Below are 21760 nucleotides of genomic sequence, written 5' to 3' on the forward strand. Positions count from 1 at the left end.
TTTTTCTCCCTGCATGATCCAGGACGTCTCCACAGAGCTCAGGGGTCTTCAAAACTAGTTTTGAGGGAGGTAATCACTCACAGCAGACCTGTGAGACTGTGCTTGACTGTGATAAAAACGCTTATATTGTCAATTGTTATACGTTTTTTTCTGATATTAAGGGTTAATCATCCATTGCTAATGTGTGCAATCCTTTGCTAAATTTGGTTTATATAACTAATCCGGTTCATTGTTATTCAACTGTGACAGTTTTTGTGTGCTTCTTAAAGGCACAGTAACGTTTTTACATATTGCTTGTAAATTTAGTTGAAAAGTATTTCCAAGCTTGCTAGTCTAATTGCTAGTTTGTTTAAGCATGTCTGACACAGAGGAAACTCTTTGTGCAATATGTTCAAAAGCCGAGGTGGAGCCCAATAGAAATTTATCTACTAATTGCATTGATGCTACTTTAAATAAAAGTCAATCTGTACATGTTAAGCAACATTCACCAGACAACGAGGGGGAAGTTATGCCGACTAACTTGCCTCACGTGTCAGTACCTGCATCTCCCGCTCAGGAGGTGCGTGATATTGTAATGCCAAGTACATCAGGGCGGCCATTACAAATCACTTTACAAGACATGGCTAATGTTATGACTGAAGTTTTGTCTAAATTGCCAGAACTTAGAGGTAAACGAGATCACTCTGGGATGAGAACAGAGTATACTGATAATGCTAGGGCCATGTCTGATACTGCGTCACAATATGCAGAGCATGAGGACGGAGAGCTTCATTCTGCGGGTGACGGATCTGATCCAAATAAATTGGATTCAGACATTTCAAATTTTAAGTTTAAGCTGGAAAACCTCCGTGTATTGCTAGGGGAGGTGTTCGCGGCTCTGAATGATTGTAACACAGTTGCAATCCCAGAGAAAATGTGTAGGTTGGATAAATATTTTGCGGTACCGACGAGTACTGACGTTTTTCCTATACCTAAGAGACTTACTGAAATTATTACTAAGGAGTGGGACAGACCCGGTGTGCCTTTCTCACCCCCTCCTATATTCAGAAAAATGTTTCCAATAGACGCCACCACACGGGACTTATGGCAAACGGTCCCTAAGGTGGAGGGAGCAGTTTCTACTTTAGCTAAGCGTACCACTATCCCGGTGGAGGATAGCTATGCTTTTTCAGATCCAATGGATAAAAAGTTAGAGGGTTACCTTAAGAAAATGTTTGTTCAACAAGGTTTTATATTACAACCCCTTGCATGCATTGCGCCTGTCACAGCTGCGGCAGCATTTTGGTTTGAGTCTCTGGAAGACACCCTTGACTCAGCGACATTAGATGAGATTTCACTTAAGCTTAAAACCCTTAAGCTAGCTAATTCATTTATTTCTGATGCCGTAGTACATTTAACTAAACTTACGGCTAAGAATTCCGGATTCGCCATTCAGGCACGCAGAGCGCTGTGGCTAAAATCCTGGTCAGCTGATGTAACTTCTAAATCGAAACTACTTAACATACCTTTCAAGGGGCAGACTTTATTCGGGCCCGGTTTGAAAGAAATTATCGCTGATATTACGGGAGGTAAAGGCCATGCCCTGCCTCAAGACAGAGCCAAACCCAGGGCTAGACAGTCTAATTTTCGTGCCTTTCGTAATTTCAAGGCAGGAGCAGCTTCAACTTCCTCTGCTCCAAAACAGGAAGGAGCTGTTGCTCCCTACAGACAAGGCTGGAAACCTAACCAGGCCTGGAACAAGGGCAAGCAGGCCAGAAAGCCTGCTGCTGCCCCTAAGACAGCATGAAGTGAGGGCCCCCGATCTGGTAACGGATCTAGTGGGGGGCAGACTCTCTCTCTTCGCCCAGGCTTGGGCAAGAGATGTCCAGGATCCCTGGGCGTTGGAGATCATATCTCAGGGATATCTTCTGGACTTCAAAGCTTCTCCTCCACAAGGGAGATTTCACCTTTCAAGGTTGTCAACAAACCAGATAAAGAAAGAGGCGTTTCTACGCTGTGTACAAGACCTTTTATCCATCCAGTTCCGCGGTCGGAACACGGACAAGGGTTTTACTCAAACCTGTTTGTGGTTCCCAAAAAAGAGGGAACCTTCAGACCAATATTGGATTTAAAGATCCTAAACAAATTCCTAAGAGTTCCATCATTCAAGATGGAAACTATTCGGACAATCTTACCCATGATCCAAAGAGGTCAGTACATGACCACAGTGGATTTAAAGGATGCTTACCTTCACATACCGATTCACAGAGAACATTACCAGTATCTAAGGTTTGTCTTCCTAGACAAACATTACCAGTTTGTAGCTCTTCCCTTCGGGTTGGCTACGGCTCCAAGAATCTTTACAAAGGTTCTGGGCTCTCTTCTGGCGGTACTAAGACCGCAAGGAATTTCGGTAGCTCCGTACCTAGACGACATTCTGATACAAGCGTCAAGCTTTCAAACTGCCAAGTCTCATACAGAGTTAGTACTGGCATTCCTGAGATCACATGGGTGGAAAGTAAACGAGGAGAAGAGTTCTCTCTTACCACTCACAAGAGTTCCCTTCTTGGGGACTCTTATAGATTCTGTAGAAATGAAAATTTACCTGACAGAGGACAGGTTAACAAAGCTTCTAAATGCTTGCCGTGCCCTTCATTCCATTCAACACCCGTCAGTGGCTCAATGCATGGAGGTAATCGGCTTAATGGTAGCGGCAATGGACATAGTTCCTTTTGCATGCCTGCACCTCAGACCGCTGCAATTGTGCATGCTAAGTCAGTGGAATGGGGATTACTCAGATTTGTCCCCTACGCTGAATCTGGATCAGGAGACCAGAGATTCTCTTCTATGGTGGCTTTCTCGGCCACATCTGTCCAGGGGGATGCCCTTCAGCAGGCCAGACTGGACAATTGTAACTACAGACGCCAGCCTTCTAGGTTGGGGCGCTGTCTGGAATTCTCTGAAGGCTCAGGGATCATGGACTCAAGAGGAGAGTCTCCTTCCAATAAACATTCTGGAATTGAGAGCAGTTCTCAATGCCCTACTGGCTTGGCCTCAGTTAGCAACTCTGAGGTTTATCAGGTTTCAGTCGGACAACAAAATCACGACTGTGGCTTACATCAACCATCAGGGAGGGACAAGAAGTTCCCTAGCGATGATGGAAGTATCAAAGATAATTCGCTGGGCAGAGTCTCACTCTTGCCACCTGTCAGCGATCCACATCCCAGGAGTGGACAACTGGGAGGCGGATTTCTTAAGTCGCCAGACTTTTCATCCGGGGGAGTGGGAACTTCATCCGGAGGTCTTTGCCCAAATACTTCGACGTTGGGGCAAACCAGATATGGATCTCATGGCGTCTCGCCGGAACGCCAAGCTTCCTCGTTACGGGTCCAGGTCCAGAGACCCGGGAGCGGTCCTGATAGATGCCTTGACAGCACCTTGGACCTTCAGGATGGCTTATGTGTTTCCACCCTTCCCGATGCTTCCTCGTTTGATTGCAAGGATCAAACAGGAGAAAGCATCAGTGATTCTAATAGCGCCTGCGTGGCCACGCAGGACCTGGTATGCAGATCTAGTGGACATGTCATCCTGTCCACCTTGGTCTCTGCCTCTGAGACAGGACCTTCTAATTCAGGGTCCTTTCAAACATCAAAACCTAATTTCTCTGAAGCTGACTGCATGGAAATTGAACGCTTAATTTTATCAAAGCGTGGATTTTCAGAGCCAGTAATTGATACCTTAATACAGGCTAGGAAACCTGTTACCAGGAAAATTTACCATAAGATATGGCGTAAATACTTACACTGGTGCGAATCCAAGGGTTACTCATGGAGTAAGGTTAGGATTCCTAGGATATTGTCTTTTCTACAAGAAGGTTTAGAAAAGGGTTTATCTGCTAGTTCGTTAAAGGGACAGATCTCAGCTCTGTCCATCCTTTTACACAAGCGTCTGTCAGAAGTTCCAGACGTTCAGGCTTTTTGTCAGGCTTTGGCCAGGATTAAGCCTGTGTTTAAATCTGTTGCTCCGCCGTGGAGCTTAAACTTAGTTCTTAACGTTTTACAGGGTGTTCCGTTTGAACCCCTTCACTCCATTGATATCAAGCTGTTATCTTGGAAAGTTCTGTTTTTAATGGCTATTTCCTCGGCTCGTAGAGTCTCTGAATTATCAGCCTTACATTGTGATTCTCCGTATCTGATTTTTCATTCAGATAAGGTAGTTCTGCGTACTAAACCTGGGTTCTTACCTAAGGTAGTCACTAACAAGAATATCAATCAAGAGATTGTTGTTCCATCATTGTGTCCTAACCCTTCTTCAAAGAAGGAACGACTTCTGCACAATCTAGATGTAGTCCGTGCCCTGAAATTTTATTTTACAGGCAACTAAAGATTTTCGACAAACTTCTTCCCTGTTTGTCGTTTATTCTGGACAGAGGAGAGGTCAAAAAGCATCTGCTACCTCTCTATCCTTTTGGCTTCGTAGCATAATACGTTTAGCCTATGAGACTGCTGGACAGCAACCTCCTGAAAGGATTACAGCTCATTCTACTAGAGCTGTGGCTTCCACTTGGGCCTTTAAGAACGAGGCCTCTGTTGAACAGATTTGCAAGGCTGCAACTTGGTCTTCTCTTCATACTTTTTCCAAATTTTACAAATTTGACACTTTTGCTTCTTCGGAGGCTGTTTTTGGGAGAAAGGTTCTTCAGGCAGTGGTTCCTTCCGTATAGAGATCCTGCCTGTCCCTCCCGTCATCCGTGTACTTAGCTTTGGTATTGGTATCCCATAAATAATGATGACCCGTGGACTGACTACACTTAACAGGAGAAAACATAATTTATGCTTACCTGATAAATTCCTTTCTCCTGTAGTGTAGTCAGTCCACGGCCCGCCCTGTTTTTTAAGGCAGGTCTAAATTTTTTAATTATACTCCAGTCACCACTGCACCCTATAGTTTCTCCTTTCTCGTTTGGTTCTTGGTCGAATGACTGGGTGTGACGTAGAGGGGAGGAGCTATATAGCAGCTCTGCTTGGGTGATCCTCTTGCACTTCCTGTTGGGGAGGAGTTAATATCCCATAAGTAATGATGACCCGTGGACTGACTACACTACAGGAGAAAGGAATTTATCAGGTAAGCATAAATTATGTTTTTCGGGCCCGAGTTGAAAGAGATTATTTCGGATATCACTGGGGGAAAGGGCCATGCCCTCCCGCAAGATAGGCCTTTTAAGGCTAAAAACAAGGCTAATTTTCGTTCCTTTCGCAACTTCAGGAGCGGTCCTGCTTCAACCTCTGCAACCGCAAAGCAAGAGGGTAACGCTTCACAGCCCAAGCCAACCTGGAAACCTTTGCAGGGCTGGAACAAGGGTAAACAGGCCAAAAAGCCTGCGGCTGCTACTAAGACAGCATGAAGGGGTAGCCCCCGATCCGGGACTGGATCTGGTAGGGGGCAGACTCTCTCTCTTTGCTCAGGCTTGGGCAAGAGATGTTCCCGATCCCTGGGCATTAGAGATCGTTGCTCAGGGATATCTTCTAGAATTCAAGGACTCTCCTCCAAGGGGAAGGTTCCACATTTCTCGTCTGTCTACAGACCAGACAAAGAAAGAGGCGTTCTTACGCTGTGTAGAAGATCTACTCAAGATGGGAGTGATATATCCAGTTCCAATTGCAGAACAAGGACTGGGTTTTTACTCAAACCTGTTTGTGGTTCCCAATAAGGAAGGAACTTTCAGGCCAATCCTGGATCTAAAAATTCTAAACAAATTCCTCAGAGTTCCATTTTTCAAAATGGAGACCATTCGGACAATCTTACCGATGATCCAGGAAGGTCAATATATGACTACCGTGGATCTAAAGGATGCGTACCTTCATATTCCCATCCACAAAGATCACCATCAGTTCCTAAGGTTTGCCTTTCTGGACAAGCATTACCAGTTTGTGGCCCTTTCTTTCGGGTTGGCAACCGCTCCCAGAATTTTCGCAAAAGTGCTAGGGTCCCTTCTAGCGGTACTAAGACCGCGGGGCATTGCAGTAGCACCTTATCTGGATGACATTTTAATACAGGCGTCGTCTTTTCCCAGAGCCAAGGCTCATACGGAGATTGTTCTGGCCTTTCAAAGGTCTCACGGGTGGAAGGTGAACATTGGAAAAAAGTTCTCTGTCCCCGCTCACAAGGGTTCCCTTTCTGGGAACATTAATAGACTCGGTAGAAATTAAAATATTTCTGACGGAGGTCAGAAGGTTAAAGCTTTTAACTACTTGCCGAGCTCTTCATTCCATTCCTCGGCCATCTGTAGCTCAGTGAATGGAGGTAATCGGATTAATGGTAGCAGCAATGGACGTAGTCCCATTTGCTCGAATTCATCTCAGGCCACTGCAATTGTGCATGCTCAGACAGTGGAATGGGGATTATGCAGATTTGTCTCCCCAAATCCAACTGGACCAGAAAACCAGAGATTCTCTTCTCTGGTGGTTGTCTGAGGATCACCTGTCTCAGGGAATGTGCTTCCGCAAACCGGAGTGGATCATTGTAACGATCGATGCCAGTCTGTTAGGGGGGCGCGGTCTGGGGCTCCCTGAAAGCTCAGGGCCTATGGTCTCGGGAAGAGTCTTCTCCCGATAAACATTTTGGAACTGAGAGCAATATTCAACACGCTCCAGGCATGGCCTCAGCTTGCGGCGGCCAAATTCATCAGATTTCAGTCGGACAATATCACGACTGTAGCATACATCAATCATCAGGGAGGAACAAAGAGTTCCTTAGCGATGTAGGAAGTAACCAAAATAATCAGGTGGGCGGAGGATCACTCTTGCCATCTATCTGCAATTCACATCCCAGGAGTAGACAACTGGGAAGCGGATTTCCTAAGTCGTCAGACTTTTCACCCAGGGGAGTGGGAACTCCACCCGGAGGTTTTTGCTCAGCTGACCCAGCTATGGGGCATTCCAGAGTTGGATCTGATGGCGTCCCGTCAGAACACCAAACTTCCTCTTTACGGATCCAGGTCCAGGGACCCAAAGGCGGCATTGATAGATGCTCTAGTAGCGCCTTGGTCCTTCAGTCTAGCTTATGTCTTTCCACCGTTTCCCCTTCTCCCTCGGCTGGTAGCCAGAATCAAGCAGGAGAAGGCCTCGGTAATTCTGATAGCGCCTGCGTGGCCATGCAGGACTTGGTATGCAGACCTAGTGGACATATCATCTGTCCCACCATGGACACTGCCAACGAGGCAGGATCTTCTAATACAGGGTCCATTCAAGCATCCAAATCTAGTTTCTCTGCAGCTGACTGCTTGGAGATTGAACACTTAATTCTATCCAAGCGTGGCTTCTCTGAATCAGTCATAGATACTCTGATCCAAGCTAGAAAACCTGTCACCAGGAAAATTTACCATAAGATATGGCGGAAATATCTTTTTTGGTGTGAATCCAAGGGTTACTCGTGGAGTAAGATTAGGATTCCAAGGATATTGTCTTTTCTCCAAGAAGGATTGGAGAAAGGTTTGTCAGCTAGTTCCTTAAAGGGACAGATATCCGCTCTGTCTATCCTTTTACACAAGCGTCTGGCAGAAGTACCAGACGTTCAAGCGTTTGCGCAGGCTTTAGTCAGAATCAAGCCTGTCTATAGACCTGTGTCTCCTCCATGGAGTCTAAATTTAGTTCTTTCAGTTCTTCAAGGGGTTCCGTTTGAACCTTTACATTCCATAGATATTAAGTTATTATCTTGGAAAGTTTTGTTTTTGGTAGCTATATCTTCTGCTCGAAGAGTTTCAGAATTGTCTGCTTTGCAGTGTGATTCACCCTATCTGGTGTTCCATGCAGATAAGGTAGTTTTGCGTACCAAACCTGGTTTTCTTCCTAAAGTTGTTTCTAATAAGAATATTAACCAGGAAATCATTGTTCCTTCCCTGTGTCCTAATCCAGCTTCTAAGAAGGAACGGCTTTTACTCAATCTTGATGTGGTTCGTGCTTTGAAATTCTATTTACAAGCAACCAAGGATTTCAGACAAACATCATCTTTATTTGTTGTCTATTCCGGTAAGAGGAGAGGTCAGAAAGCGACTGCTACCTCTCTTTCCTTCTGGTTGAAAAGCATCATCCGATTGGCTTATGAGACTGCTGGGCAGCAGCCTCCTGAACGAATTACAGCTCATTCCACCAGAGCTGTGGCTTCCACTTGGGCTTTCAAGAATGAGGCTTCTGTTGAACAGATTTGTAAGGCAGCGACTTGGTCTTCACTGCATACTTTTGCCAAATTTTACAAATTCGATACTTTTGCTTCTTCGGAGGCTATTTTTGGGAGACAGGTTTTGCAAGCAGTGGTGCCTTCCGTTTAGGTTACCTGTCTTGTTCCCTCCCTTCATCCGTGTCCTAAAGCTTTGGTATTGGTATCCCACAAGTAAGGATGAATCCGTGGACTGGATACACCGCAAGAGAAAGTAATTTATCAGGTAAGCATAAATTCTGTTTTCCAAGCTTGCTGGTCTCATTACTAGTCTGTTTAAACATGTCTGACTTAGAGGAAACTCCTTGTTCATTATGTTTAGAAGCCATTGTGGAACCCCCTCTTAGAATGTGTTCCAAATGCACTAATTTTACTATAGATTACAAAGACCATATTCTGGCTTTAAAAAATGTATCACCAGAAGAAATTGACAAGGAGGAAGTTATGCCGTCTAACTCTACCCACGTCTCAGAACCTATAAATCCCGCTCAGGGGACGCCAAGTACATCTATCGCGCCCATTGCGTATACCTTGCAAGACATGGCGGCAGTTATGAATCATACCCTTACAGAGGTATTATCTAAACTGCCAGGATTGCAAGGAAAGCGAGACAGCTCTGGGACTAGAATGAATACAGAGCTCTCTGACGCTTTAGTGGCTATGTCTTATACACCCTCACAATATAATGAAGCTGAAGCAGGGGAGCTTCAATCTGTGGGTGATTTTTCTGATTCAGGGAAGATACTTCAACCTGATTCTGATATGTCTACATTTAAATTTAAGCTTGAGCACCTCCGCGTATTGCTCAGGGAGGTCTTAGCAACTATGCAGTACCTACTTACACTGATGTTTTTCCAATCCCTAAAAGGTTTTCTGAAATTATTACTAAGGAATGGGATAGACCAGGTGTACCGTTCTCTCCCCCTCCTGTTTTTAAAAAGATGTTTCCTATAGACGCCGCTACACGGGACTTATGGCAGACGGTCCCTAAGGTGGAGGGAGCAGTTTCTACTCTAGCTAAGCATAACACTATCCCTGTTGAGGACAGTTGTGCTTTTCTAGATCCAATGGATAAAAAAATTAGAGGGTTACTTGGCCCAGTCACTGCTGCTGCGGCTTTCTGGTTTGAGTCTCTAGAGGAGGCTCTACAGGTTGAAACCCCGTTGGAAGATATTATTGACAAGCTTAAGGCTCTTAAGCTAGCCAATTCATTTGTTTCTGACGCCGTTCTTCATTTAACCAAACTAACGGCTAAAAATTCAGGTTTTGCTATTCAGGCGCGTAGGGCGCTATGGCTTAAATCCTGGTCAGCTGACGTGACTTCAAAGTCTAAATTTCTCAACATTCCCTTCAAAGGACAGACCCTATTCGGGCCTGGACTGAAGGAGATCATTTCTGACATCACTGGAGGAAAAGATCACGCCCTCAAGATAGGTCCAACAAATTAAGGACCAAACAGTCTAGTTTTCGGCCCTTTCGAAACTTCAAGAGTGGCGAAGCTTCAACTTCCTCTAACACAAAACAAGAGGGAACTTTTGCCCAGTCTAAGCCGGTCTGGAGACCTAACCAGGCTTGGAACAAGGGGAAACAGACCAAAAAGCCTGCTGCTGCCTCTAAGACAGCATGAAGGAGCAGCCCCCGATCCGGAAACGGATCTAGTAGGGGGCAGACTCTCTCTCTCTTCGCCCAGGCTTGGGCAAGAGACGTCCAGGATCCCTGGGCATTGGAAATTGTGTCCAAGGGTTATCTTCTGGAATTCAAAACCTCTCCCCCAAGAGGGAGATTTCATCTCTCGCTTTTATCTGCAAACCAGATAAAGAGAGAGGCATTCTTACATTGTGTTCAAGACCTCCTAGTTATGGGAGTGATCCACCCAGTTCCGCAGGAGGAACAGGGACAGGGCTTCTATTCAAATCTGTTTGTAGTTCCCAAAAAAGAGGGAACATTCAGACCAATCTTAGATCTCAAGATCTTAAAAAATTTCTCAGAGTCCCATCCTTCAAGATGGAGACTATTCGAACCATCCTTCCTATGATCCAGGAGGGTCAATATATGACTACCGTAGACTTAAAGGATGCTTATCTTCAGATCCCGAACACAAAGATCATCATCATAGTTTTCTCAGGTTTGCCTTTCTAGACAGGCACTACCAGTTTGTGGCTCTTCCCTTCGGGTTGGCCACGGCACCAAGAATCTTTACAAAGGTTTTAGGGTCCCTTCTAGCGGTCCTAAGGCCGCGGGGTATAGCAGTAGCCCCTTACTTAGACGACATTCTGATACAGGTGTCGACTTTTCAAATTGCTAGGTCCCACACGGACATTGTTCTGGCATTTCTGAGGTCCCATGGGGGGGAAGGTGAACGAAGGAAAGAGTTCTCTATCACCTCTAACAAGAGTTTCATTCCTAGGGACTCTGATAGATTCGGTAGAAATGAAGATTTACCTAACGAAGGCCAGATTGTCAAAACTTCTAGACTCTTGCCGTGTTCTTTATTCCACTTCTCGTCCTTCAGTGGCTCAGTGTATGGAAGTAATCGGTTTAATGGTAGCGGCAATTGACATAGTACCGTTTGCCCGCCTACATCTCAGACCGCTGCAACTTTGCATGCTCAGTCAGTGGAATGGGGATTACACAGATTTGTCCCCTCTACTAAATCTGGATCAAGAAACCAGGGATTCTCTTTGGTGGCTATCTCGGGTCCATCTGTCCAAGGGGATGAGCTTCCGCAGGCCAGATTGGACTATAGTAACGACAGATGCCAGCCTTCTGGGCTGGGGTGCAGTCTGGAACTCCCTGAAGGCTCAAGGTTCGTGGACTCAGGAGGAGACACTCCTTCCGATAAACATTCTGGAACTAAGAGCGATATTCAATGCTCTTCAGGCTTGGCCTCAGCTAGCTGCGGTCAGGTTCATCAGATTTCACACGGACAACATCACGACTGTAGCCTATATCAACCATCAGGGGGGAACAAGGAGCCCCCTGGAAATGTTGGAGGTTTCAAAGATAATTCTATGGGCAGAGGTTCACTCTTGCCATCTCTCAGCTATACATATCCCAGGAGTAGAGAACTGGGAGGCGGATTTATAAGTCAGCAGACTTTTCATCCGGGGGAGTGGGAGCTCGATCTGGACATATTTGCCCAGCTGATTCAACTTTGGGGCAAACCAGAACTGGATCTCATGGCGTCTCGTCAGAACGCCAAACTTCCTTGTTACGGATCCAGGTCAAGGGATCCCCAGGCAGCCCTGATAGATGCTCTAGCAGCGCCCTGGTCCTTCAGCCTGGCTTATGTGTTTCCACCGTTTCCTTTGCTCTTTCGGCCGATTGCCAAGATCAAGCAGGAGAGAGCTTTGGTGATTTTGATAGCTCCTGCATGGCCACGCAGGACTTGGTATGCAAATCTGGTGGACATGTCATCCTTTCCACCATGGACTCTGCTGCTGAGGCAGGACCTTCTACTTCAAGGTCCCTTGAAACATCCAAATCTAATTTCTCTGCGTCTGACTGCTTGGAGATTGAACGCTTGATTTTATCAAAGCGTGGTTTTTCCGAATCGGTCATTGATACCTTAATTCAGGCTCGAAAGCCTGTCACCAGGAAAATCTATCATAAGATATGGTGTAAATATCTTCATTGGTGTGAATCCTAGGGTTACTCATGGAGTAAAGTCAGGATTCCCAGGATATTGTCTATTCTCCAAGAAGGATTGGAGAAGGGATTGTCAGCTAGTTCCTTAAAGGGACAGATTTCTGCTCTGTCCTTTTGCACAAGCGTCTGGCGGATGTTCCAGACGTTCAGGCGTTTTGTCAGGCTTTAGTTAGAATCAAGCCTGTGTTTAAACCTGTTGCTCCGCCATGGAGTTATAAATTTAGTTCTTAAAGTTCTTCAAGGGGTTCCGTTTGAACCTCTGCATTCCATAGATATCAAGCTTTTATCTTGGAAAGTTCTGTTTTTGGTAGCTATCTCTTCGGCTCGAAGAGTTTCAGAGTTACCTGCCTTGCAGTGTGATTCCCCTTATCTGATCTTCCTTGCAGATAAGGTAGTTTTGCGTACCAAACCTGGGTTTCTTCCTAAGGTGGTATCTAATAAGAATATCAATCAGGATATTGTTGTTCCGTCACTGTGTCCTAATCCTTCTTCAAAGAAGGAACGTCTATTACACAATCTTGACGTGGTTCGTGCTTTAAAGTATTATTTACAAGCTACTAAAGATTTTTGTCAAACATCTGCATTGTTTGTTGTCTACTCTGGACAGAGGAGAGGCCAAAAGGCTTCAGCAACTTCTTTCTTTTTGGTTAAGAAGTATAATCCGCTTAGCTTATGAGACTGCTGGCCAGCAGCATCCTGAAAGAATTACAGCTCATTCCACTAGAGCGGTGGCTTCCACATGGGCTTTTAAAAATGATGCTTCTGTGGAACAGATTTGTAAGGCGGCGACTTGGTCTTCGCTTCATACTTTTTCTAAATTCTACAAATTTGATACTTTTGCTTCTTCGGAGGCTATTTTTGGGAGAAAGGTCTTGCAGGCAGTGGTGCCTTCCGTTTAAGCGCCTGCCTTGTCTCTCCCTTCATCCGTGTCCTATAGCTTTGGTATTGGTATCCCACAAGTATTGGATGAATCCGTGGACTGGATACAACTTACAAGAGAAAACAAAATTTATGCTTACCTGTTAAATTTATTTCTCTTGTGGTGTATCCAGTCCATGGCCCGCCCTGTCATTTTATGGCAGTTGTTTTTTAATTTTTAAACTACAGTCACCACTACACCCTATAGTTTCTCCTTTCTCTTGCTTGTCTTCGGTCGAATGACTGGGAGGTGGCAGTTAGGGGAGGTGCTATATAGACTACTCTGCTGTGGGTGATCCTCTTGCAGCTTCCTGTTGGGAAGGAGAATATCCCACAAGTAATTGATGAATCCGTGGACTGGATACACCACAAGAGAAATAAATTTATCAGGTAAGCAAAAATTTTGTTTTTGCAGAAATACCCCCACAAATGCAACAGACCCCACTAGGAATGCAACAAGTGGTAGTGTCATTTTATAGCATACTATATAAACAACAAGTGCATTCACTTGCATACCCTCTGGCCATTATTTATGAACTTCAAAGGAAACTTATTTCTTGGAATACTGAGTTAGACGTGTTTTCTGATCTATTTTAAAACGGAAATTTACTTTTATCTTTTGTTCTCATGGAAGAGGACAGATTATGTTGGTGCTGTAAAAATATTTATTTTATGGCTTTATGTGAAAGACACAATCAAAGTAACTTTGATTTTTATGGTCCGTTTATTTAGTAAAATAATACTCTTAAAATGTTCTCATTATATATAAATTACTTCATCTTTTAACATGATCAATGTAATCTCTTTATTAGTATCAAAGAATCCGTGCAACCAAATTTACAAAATTTACAGCAAATTCTACATGCTTCAGAAACATTCTATGTTATGTATCTTATCTGTGAACATAGCAAGTTTTAATGGCTAGCAATTCATTTCTATATTAACAAAAATGCCTCATAAGAAACCTATCACAGCTGAGTTCTCTTTTGCAAACTCTTCAGTAATATTTTTTGTTTAACATTTATTTATATGTATTTATTTACAGCTGCACAGTTTGGAAAAAAAGTTGCTGTATTTGATTACGTGGAACCTTCCCCTCAAGGTATGTTTTTATTTTATGTATACAGAAAGAGAAGCGCTCTACTAGGAACAAACAACAGCTCAGTAGCTTGTTCTATGGGGAGTTAACACCTAGGAGCAGCTTCTTTAAGCCCAATTGTGCTTTTCACAGAGGAGAATTTTCATAAAGTATATATCTGATCCTGCCGAGTAAGGTCAGTCCATCCCTGAAATACCAGGCAATCCTCCTCTAAACAAGTACATGGCAACCCCAAATGATCGGTTTGGCCTTAATTGGGTCTCATCAGTGAGGTTTAGCCATATCCCTCTAAGCACATTGGTCAAGGAGTCCATGTCTGGTTTCTCCCATAACCCCCAGGCAGACTTCCCCAGGGTCAAAATTAAAATGTATACAGAAAGAGAAGTGCTCTACTAGCAATGAGCAACAGCACAGTAGCTCGTTCTATGGAAATCCCACAGCTAACAAATGATGTGTGCATAGAAGGATACACAACAGAAGCACGAAACATAACTCATCTCCACACTTTGCCCACGTGGCCGGGATGGGTGCAGGATTCTCACAAGTTAAAAATAAATAAATTCACATTTGGAGCATTCCTTTATCATCAGTGAGTAGTAAGGCTAACATGTGTGCTGCACCATTGTTTTATCCTCTACCACCACCTTGTCACAAAAAAGTTATACACCACAATATTATCTCAAGTAATATGCCTAAATACTTTTTGTTTTTAAATGTCATGGGTATATAAACATGCACACATTGTGGATAGATCACATTTATTATAGATTCATCACAAGTTTTTATCTCCTATTAGGAACCAAATGGGGGATTGGAGGAACGTGTGTGAATGTTGGCTGCATTCCCAAAAAACTGATGCACCAGGCAGCTCTCCTAGGAGGGGCCCTAAAAGATGCACCACACTATGGCTGGAATGTACCTCTAGTTCAGCACAACTGGTAATATGCTCTGAACTCCATGATTATTAGATGTTCAAGTTGCAATATGCAATACATCTTCATGTACATAGTTGTAAAGTAATTTAAGTTGAAAAAAAAAACTTACAACCATTGTCAACTGCTTTGTTTTTAACTTTTTTTAAATGGTCCAACTAGGCAGAACTAAAAGAACAAAATGATCACAATATTTTTGTTTTTCTGCAGAGCCCCTCAGTGGCCCACATCAGACAGCGCAATTATTTTGTTTTATATTAGGAAAATGATTGTACTCACAGCCTAAAATACATTTAATTTAAAAACAATAGGGCTCAATGCTTTGAGTAATAAGTCACTAATAGACAAACACATTTCCATCTAAAGGGGAGGAGAGTCCACGGCTTCATTCATTAAATGTTGGAATTAAGAACCTGGCCACCAGGGGGAGGCAAAGACACCCCAGCCAAAGGCTTAAATACCTCCCTTATCCCCCAGTCATTCATTGCCTTTCGTCACAAGAGGTTGGCAGAGAAGTGTCGGAAGATAAGCAGTTGTCTCTTATGGAGGGTAGTACTCTTCAAAATGGGACTGGAATTTTAAGTAGTCCTGTCAGCCTCTCAGTGAGAGCATGGGTGAAAGTTAGAGTCCGGAGATGCAGGGAGTGTCAAATTAATAGCTCCATAAGCAATCAGCGTTGGCGAGTTTCGCTGCCTGCTTTCTACACTCAAGTCCATGTCAGGAGCGATGCTACTACTCTGTCACACTTGAGAAGCCGTGTTCCTTTTCCACGGCGTGGAGTCTGGTAAGATCGTTTCATTTTTTATACACATAATGTAAACGCAGAAGACAGGGTCACAGTGTGATACCTTTTATCTTTATAGAATCAAGGGTTAATATCCCTGGTAGGGAGATTATTGAACAGGGGGGTTTGTACATGATATTGTTTGTGTCATTGCTACGACATGTGTGAGATAAGGCTCTGGAAATAGGTAGACTCTTAGTTTCATTTACGGGAGTATTTGCGCGGTCGATTTGGCGCGTTTTTCTCTCAAGTACAGGGGCGGTCCTGCGAGGCATTCCTTCTGACCGAGTGTGGCCTAATCAACTTCCTCTGCTTGTCCGGTGGTTGCTGGAGACGTAATGCTTTCTGTGGTCCGGGTCATAGGAGGTGGTGAGTGCCCCGGCCATTGGAGGTTATAAAGGTGCCTTTTTTTATATACTATATCTTGTCCGTAACAAAAGCACAAGCTATGGAGGACTCTGACCTGTTAGAGGATACTCCCTCCCTGTCTTTATTGTGAGGAGGTTCTGGTAGAACCGCCTGCCCAACTATGTTCCACATGCCTTGATAAGGTTACGACATCTAGAAAAAATAGAATGTCTAGTACTACTGAGCCGTCCACCTCAGAGAGTTCTCTGTCCCGTGAGGTGCGTTCCCTACATTCATCTCAGATTACACCTGCAGCGCCTCAGGGCACGACTATTTCTCCTACGGGAGATATCAGTTGGCTGCCAGATTTTGCGGATCAACTGCAAACGACAGTGTCTAAGGTGATTAGTGCATTACCACGTTCTGCGCAAGCGTAAGGTAAAATATGGCGATCCGACCCAGGGGTCATCTACTCCAATGGATATTTCGGAAAGATTATCCGCTGACAAGGACTTCTCTGACTCTTCGGAGGATGTTTCTTCTGGGTCGAAGTTTATCATCTAAAGCTCCAAAAGTGATAAAGTGTATGAGGACAGGGTGGTTCCTCAGACCTTCCCAGTTCCTGTTAAGATGGCTAACATTATCAAGAATGAATGGGAGCGATTAGGTTCTTTTTTTTTTCCCCCTTCTTTTTCTTCTTCTTTTAAGAAGCTGTTCCCCGTCCCGGACTCTCAGCTCGAGCTATGGGGGACTGCCCCTAAGGTGGATGGTGGTATCTCTTCGCTTGCGAAGCGGATGACGATCCTCTTGAGGCTAGTTAGTCGTTTAAAGAGCCAATGGATAAAAAGTTAGAGAACATGTTAAAGATGTTTCAACACACCAGGTTTTTTTTTCAGCCGGCAGCAGCGGTAGCTGCGGTTTCCGGAGCTGCAACATGTCGGTGCGAAGCTCTGTCTGACATGGTTGAGAGGGAGACTCCCCTCGACGAGATACAGGAAAGAATTAAGGCCTTGAGGGGCACTAATTCTTTTATTTGTGATGCCAATATGCAAATTATTCGCCTGAACGCTAAGGTGTCAGGTTTTTCCGTATTAGCCCGCAGGGCTCTTTGGCTAAAATCGTGGTCTGCAGACATGACCTCTAAGTCTAGACAGCTATCTCTTCCATTTCAGCGAAAGATCCTTTTCGGTCCAGGATTGGACTCAATCATACGGGAGGCAAGGGCGCTTTCCTATTGAAGGATAAGAAGGTTAAGCCTAAAGGATCTACTTTTCGTCCCTTTCGTGCGGACAAGGCCCAACACCAACAGCCCGCCGCGAAAGTGGATCAGTCCAAGGGCACTTGGAAGCCAGCTCAGTCTTGGAATAAGTTCAAGCAGAACAAGAAGCCCGCCGAAATAAAGTCAGCATGAAGGGGCGGCCCCCGACCAGTTTCCAGACTAAGTAGGGGGCAGATTATCTCTCTTTTCAGAAGCCTGGTTGCAGCATGTTCAGGACCCTTGGGTTCTGGAGGTTGTCGCCCAGGGTTACAGGATAGGTTTCAGATCTCATTCGCCAAGGGGCAGATTCCTACTGTTAAACCTGTCTTAAAGACCATAGAAGAGGGACGCCTTTCTAGAATGTGTGAGGGATCTCTCTTACCTCGGAGTAATTGTACCAGTACCCCCCACAGAAAGTGGTCTTGGGTACTATTCAAACCTTTTCGTGGTCCCAAAGAAGGAGGTGTTTAAACAAGTTTTTGGCTGTTTCATCATTCAAAATGGAAACGATCAGATCTATTCTGCCCCTAGTTCAAGAGGGGCAGTTCATGACGACAATAGACTTGAAGGATGCATACTTTCATGTGCCAATCCACAGGGATCACTTCAGGTTCCTGAAATTTGCATTTCTGGACCAACACTTCCAGTTTGTGGCCCTTCACTTTGGTTTGGCGACGGTCCTGAGAGTCTTCACAAAGGTTCTGGGGATGCTACTTGCAGTGGCCAGATCCAGAGGCATTGCTATGGCGCCCTATCTAGATGACATCTTAGTCCAGGCGCCGTCGTTCAGTCTCGCAGAGGATCACTCGAGGGCCCTTCTTCTTTTGCTTCAATCTCACGGTTGGAAGCTAAACTCAGGAAAGAGCTCCCTGATTCCCAGCAACAGGGTGGAGTTCCTGGGAACGATAATAGATTCTATATCCATGAGGATATTCCTTACAGATCATCGACACAGAAAAATTGCGTCCACCTGTCTTACCCTTCAGTCCTCCTCCAGTCCCTTGGTGACTCAGAGTATAGAGGTGATCGGGCTCATGATGTCCAGCATCGTTGTCACTCCATTCGCCAGGTTCCACCTCAGACCTCTTCAGTTGTGCATGTTGAGACAGTGGAACGGCGATCATACAGACCTATCCCAACAGATTTCTTTGGACGATCGGACGAGGGACTCCCTCCCTTGGTGGATCCATCCGGAACATCCTTCCTGAGACCATCCTGGGACCACGGACCCCAGTCTGGCTGGATGAGGGAGCTGTTTGGGGTGTCAGGATGGCACAGGGAAAATGGTCTTGAGAGGAGTCTCTCCTCCCGATCAACATTCTGGAACTTCAAGTGAACTACAATGCTCTGAAGGCGTGGCCTCTACTGGGGTCATTCAGCTTCATCAGATTCCAGACAGTCAACATTACCTCAGTGGCTTACATCAACCACCAGGGGGGACAAGAAGCTCTCTAGCAATGAGAGAGGTTTCTCGGATATTGGAATGGGCAGAGTCCCACAACTGCTCGCTCTCAGCGATCCACATTTCGGGTGTGGACAACTGGGAAGCAGATTTCCTCAGCAGGCAATCCTTCCATTCTGGGGAATGGTCTCTCCACCCGAGGTGTTTGTGAAGATTTGTCACAGATGGGGGAACGCCGGAGATAGACCTCATGGTGTCCAGACTCAATTACAAGCTACCTAGATACGGGTCACAGTCCAGGGATCCCCAGGCAGAGCTGATGCTTTAGCGGTGCCTTGGGGGTTCAACCTAGTTTATATTTTTCCACTGTTGCCACTTCTACCTCGTGTAGTGCTCTGCATCAAGCAGGAGCAAGCTTCGGCTATTCTGATTGCTCCGTCGAGGACGTGGTTTGCAGATCTTGTCTGGCTGTCATCTTCTCCTCCATGGAGTTAACCCTGTCACAGAGATCTGTTGGTTCAGGGTCCCTTTCAACATCGAAATCTAGATTCTCTGAGGCTGACTGCATGGAGATTGAACACCTATTCTTGGCCAAGAGAGGGTTTTCTGAGAGAGTGATACTCTCGTTTAAGCTAGGAAGCCGGTCACTCGTCGCATCTATCATAGGGTGGGGAGGACTTACTTGTCCTGGTGTGAGACACATGGATACCCTTGGCACAAGGTTAAGGTATCCAGGATGGTTTGGAGAAGGCATTAGCCGTCAGTTCCTTGAAGGGACAGATTTCGGCATTATCTGTTTTGTTGTACAAGAGGCTCACTGAGCTTCCTGATATTCAGTCTTTTTTGTTCAGGCTCTGTCTAGAATCAGGCCTGTTTTTAGGCAGTCCGCTCCTCCCTGGAGCTTGAACTGTGTTTTGAGGGTATTGCAGAGGGTTCCGTTTGAACCTATGCACTCTATTGACATTAAGATTCTTTCCTGGAAGGTTCTCTTTCTGTTGGATATTGCTTCGGCTCACAGAGTCTCTGAGTTGGCGGCCTTGGAATTTGAGCCTCCTTATTTGGTTTTTCACGCTGATAAGGCTGTTCTGCGCACTGGTTTTGGATTTCTTCCCAAAGTTGTGTCTAACTGTAACATTAATCAGGAAATAGTAGTTCCTTCTTTGTGTCCTAACTCCACTTTTTTTCTCATAATTTGGACGTGGTTCGGGCATTGAAGTTTTATCTTCAGGCTACAAGGGATTTCAGACAATCTAGTTCTCTCTTTGTGGTGTATGCAGGGAAGCGCAAGGGGCAGAAGGCCTCTTCAACTTCTTTGTCCTTTTTGGTTGAGGAGCATGATTCGCTTAGCCTATGAGACAGCGGGACATAAGCCTCCTCAGAGGATCACGGCTCATTCCACTAGAGTGGTGGCTTCTTCTTGGGCCTTCAAGAATGAGGCCTCTATGGAGCAGATTTGTAAGGCAGCTACCTGGTCTTCCTTACATACTTTTTACCAAATTTTACAAGTTTGATGTTTTTGCTTTGGTCGTAAATTAAATTTTTTGTTCTTCTGGCACCATTTATACCCTGATATTTCTCCTACTGTTCCTTGTTCCCTCGGCAGAATGACTGGTGGACGAGGGAGGTGGGGGAGGTATTTAAGCCTTTGGCTGGGGTGTCTGTGCCTCCTCCTGGTGGCCAGGTTCTTAATTCCCACAAGTAATGAATGAAGCCATGGACTCTCCTCCCCTCGATGGAAATAAAATTATCAGGAAAGCATAATTTATGTTCTTGTACTAGAAAAGCACAGAGAGTACATCCCTTATGCATGTATTTATGTATGTGTCAACTAGCTAAACTAATTGTAAAAAAGGGTGCAGTTAAGTGTAAAAGGATTAGCTCCACAATATGAAATATCCTGGGGGGGGGGGGTCCGACAGGAGTAGCTTTGTCTCTACTTGTTGTTTATTTTACCTGCTTACCATGGTTAAATATTAGCTAGCCGATACACCATTATTATTTTTCTCAGCCTTACAGTTACATTCCAAGTATAATTATAATATTTTATTTTTAACTGTTGGCTGATAGTCATTATTCAGGAGTATTTTTGTGGTAAATTTATATTCAAGACTAACCTGGTTCAAGTGTTGTTAAAATTTAGCTTAAGCTATTGTATGATTGATTATTCCTGGTTGTGACTGAGATTTTCTAATAAAGATTACAATGTGTGAATGAAATGAAACTACAATGTAATAATATTTTTCTACTAATCCTAATCAGTTTTTGCTGAGTTAACAGATATTTCATATCGTGGAGCTAATCCTTTTACACTTAATTGTACACTTTTTTACAATTAGTTTAGCTAGTTATGTTCTGTTTGTTTAGTCTCCACGACAGGTAATAATTCTAGTGGTACTTTATTTTACTATATGTAAAAAGCCTTTGAGTACAAATAACAGCTGCTAATGTATTGACAAAGTAACTATACTGTTGCTGTTATTTTGAACCAATCAAATGAGGATCAGAGGACCAGGCCCCTAAATGGGGCGGACTTGGTAACTTGCATACGGGTATAAATGTGTGAGATTCACACAGCCCGACATCCGTTTGTGTTTCACGTCCCCTTGATAAAGCCCGGCGATCACCAGGGGAAACGCGTTGGGATATCGTATCTTGGTCCTGAGCTCCGGGGAACAGAGCGGAACAGCTGAGGGCGGGCAATCCGGAAATACCCGCCGCAGGTCAAATCCTGTGCATTGAGATCTTCCAGCTGATAACTGCCTTCAGAACCGGTTGCTGTATTTGGACACAGAGTTTACGTTTAAAATCATGCATTGTATAAACAAAGGCATTTTATTTATTAACTCTGGTGAGTAGATTTTCATTGCGCTTTATATGGTGTCTGAAAAATTACACTTGAATTTCTTTTTGCGTTTTTGTCTTTTTTGGTATAGTGGTACTTTAAAGTTACAAATTTATTATACAAGCATAGCGATACTAAGAAATTACCTGCCATTATATAACTCCGCTACCCCCGATCCCTTTGTGTATGTATGTGTGTTTACTACTACTACTACTACTATTATCATCATCCATCATTCATCATTTTTGTAGAGCGCCAACAGATTCTGCAGCGCAATAAACATAGTTTTAGGGCTGCAACTAACTATTATTTTAATAATCGACTAATCGGCCAATT

General features: G+C 44.4%; 1 protein-coding gene across 1 annotated transcript in view; it reads left to right on the forward strand.

The window, feature by feature from the left end:
* The window catches only part of TXNRD2 (thioredoxin reductase 2), a 566113-nt gene that overhangs the window by 48033 nt on the left and 496320 nt on the right, over nucleotides 1–21760 (forward strand). The window contains 2 exon segments of the mRNA XM_053701924.1: nucleotides 13805–13861; nucleotides 14655–14796. Of these exon segments, the coding sequence (XP_053557899.1) occupies nucleotides 13805–13861; nucleotides 14655–14796 (199 nt within the window).

The sequence above is a fragment of the Bombina bombina genome, chromosome 2, assembly GCF_027579735.1.
Source record: "Bombina bombina isolate aBomBom1 chromosome 2, aBomBom1.pri, whole genome shotgun sequence".
In the NCBI taxonomy this organism is placed as follows: domain Eukaryota; kingdom Metazoa; phylum Chordata; class Amphibia; order Anura; family Bombinatoridae; genus Bombina; species Bombina bombina.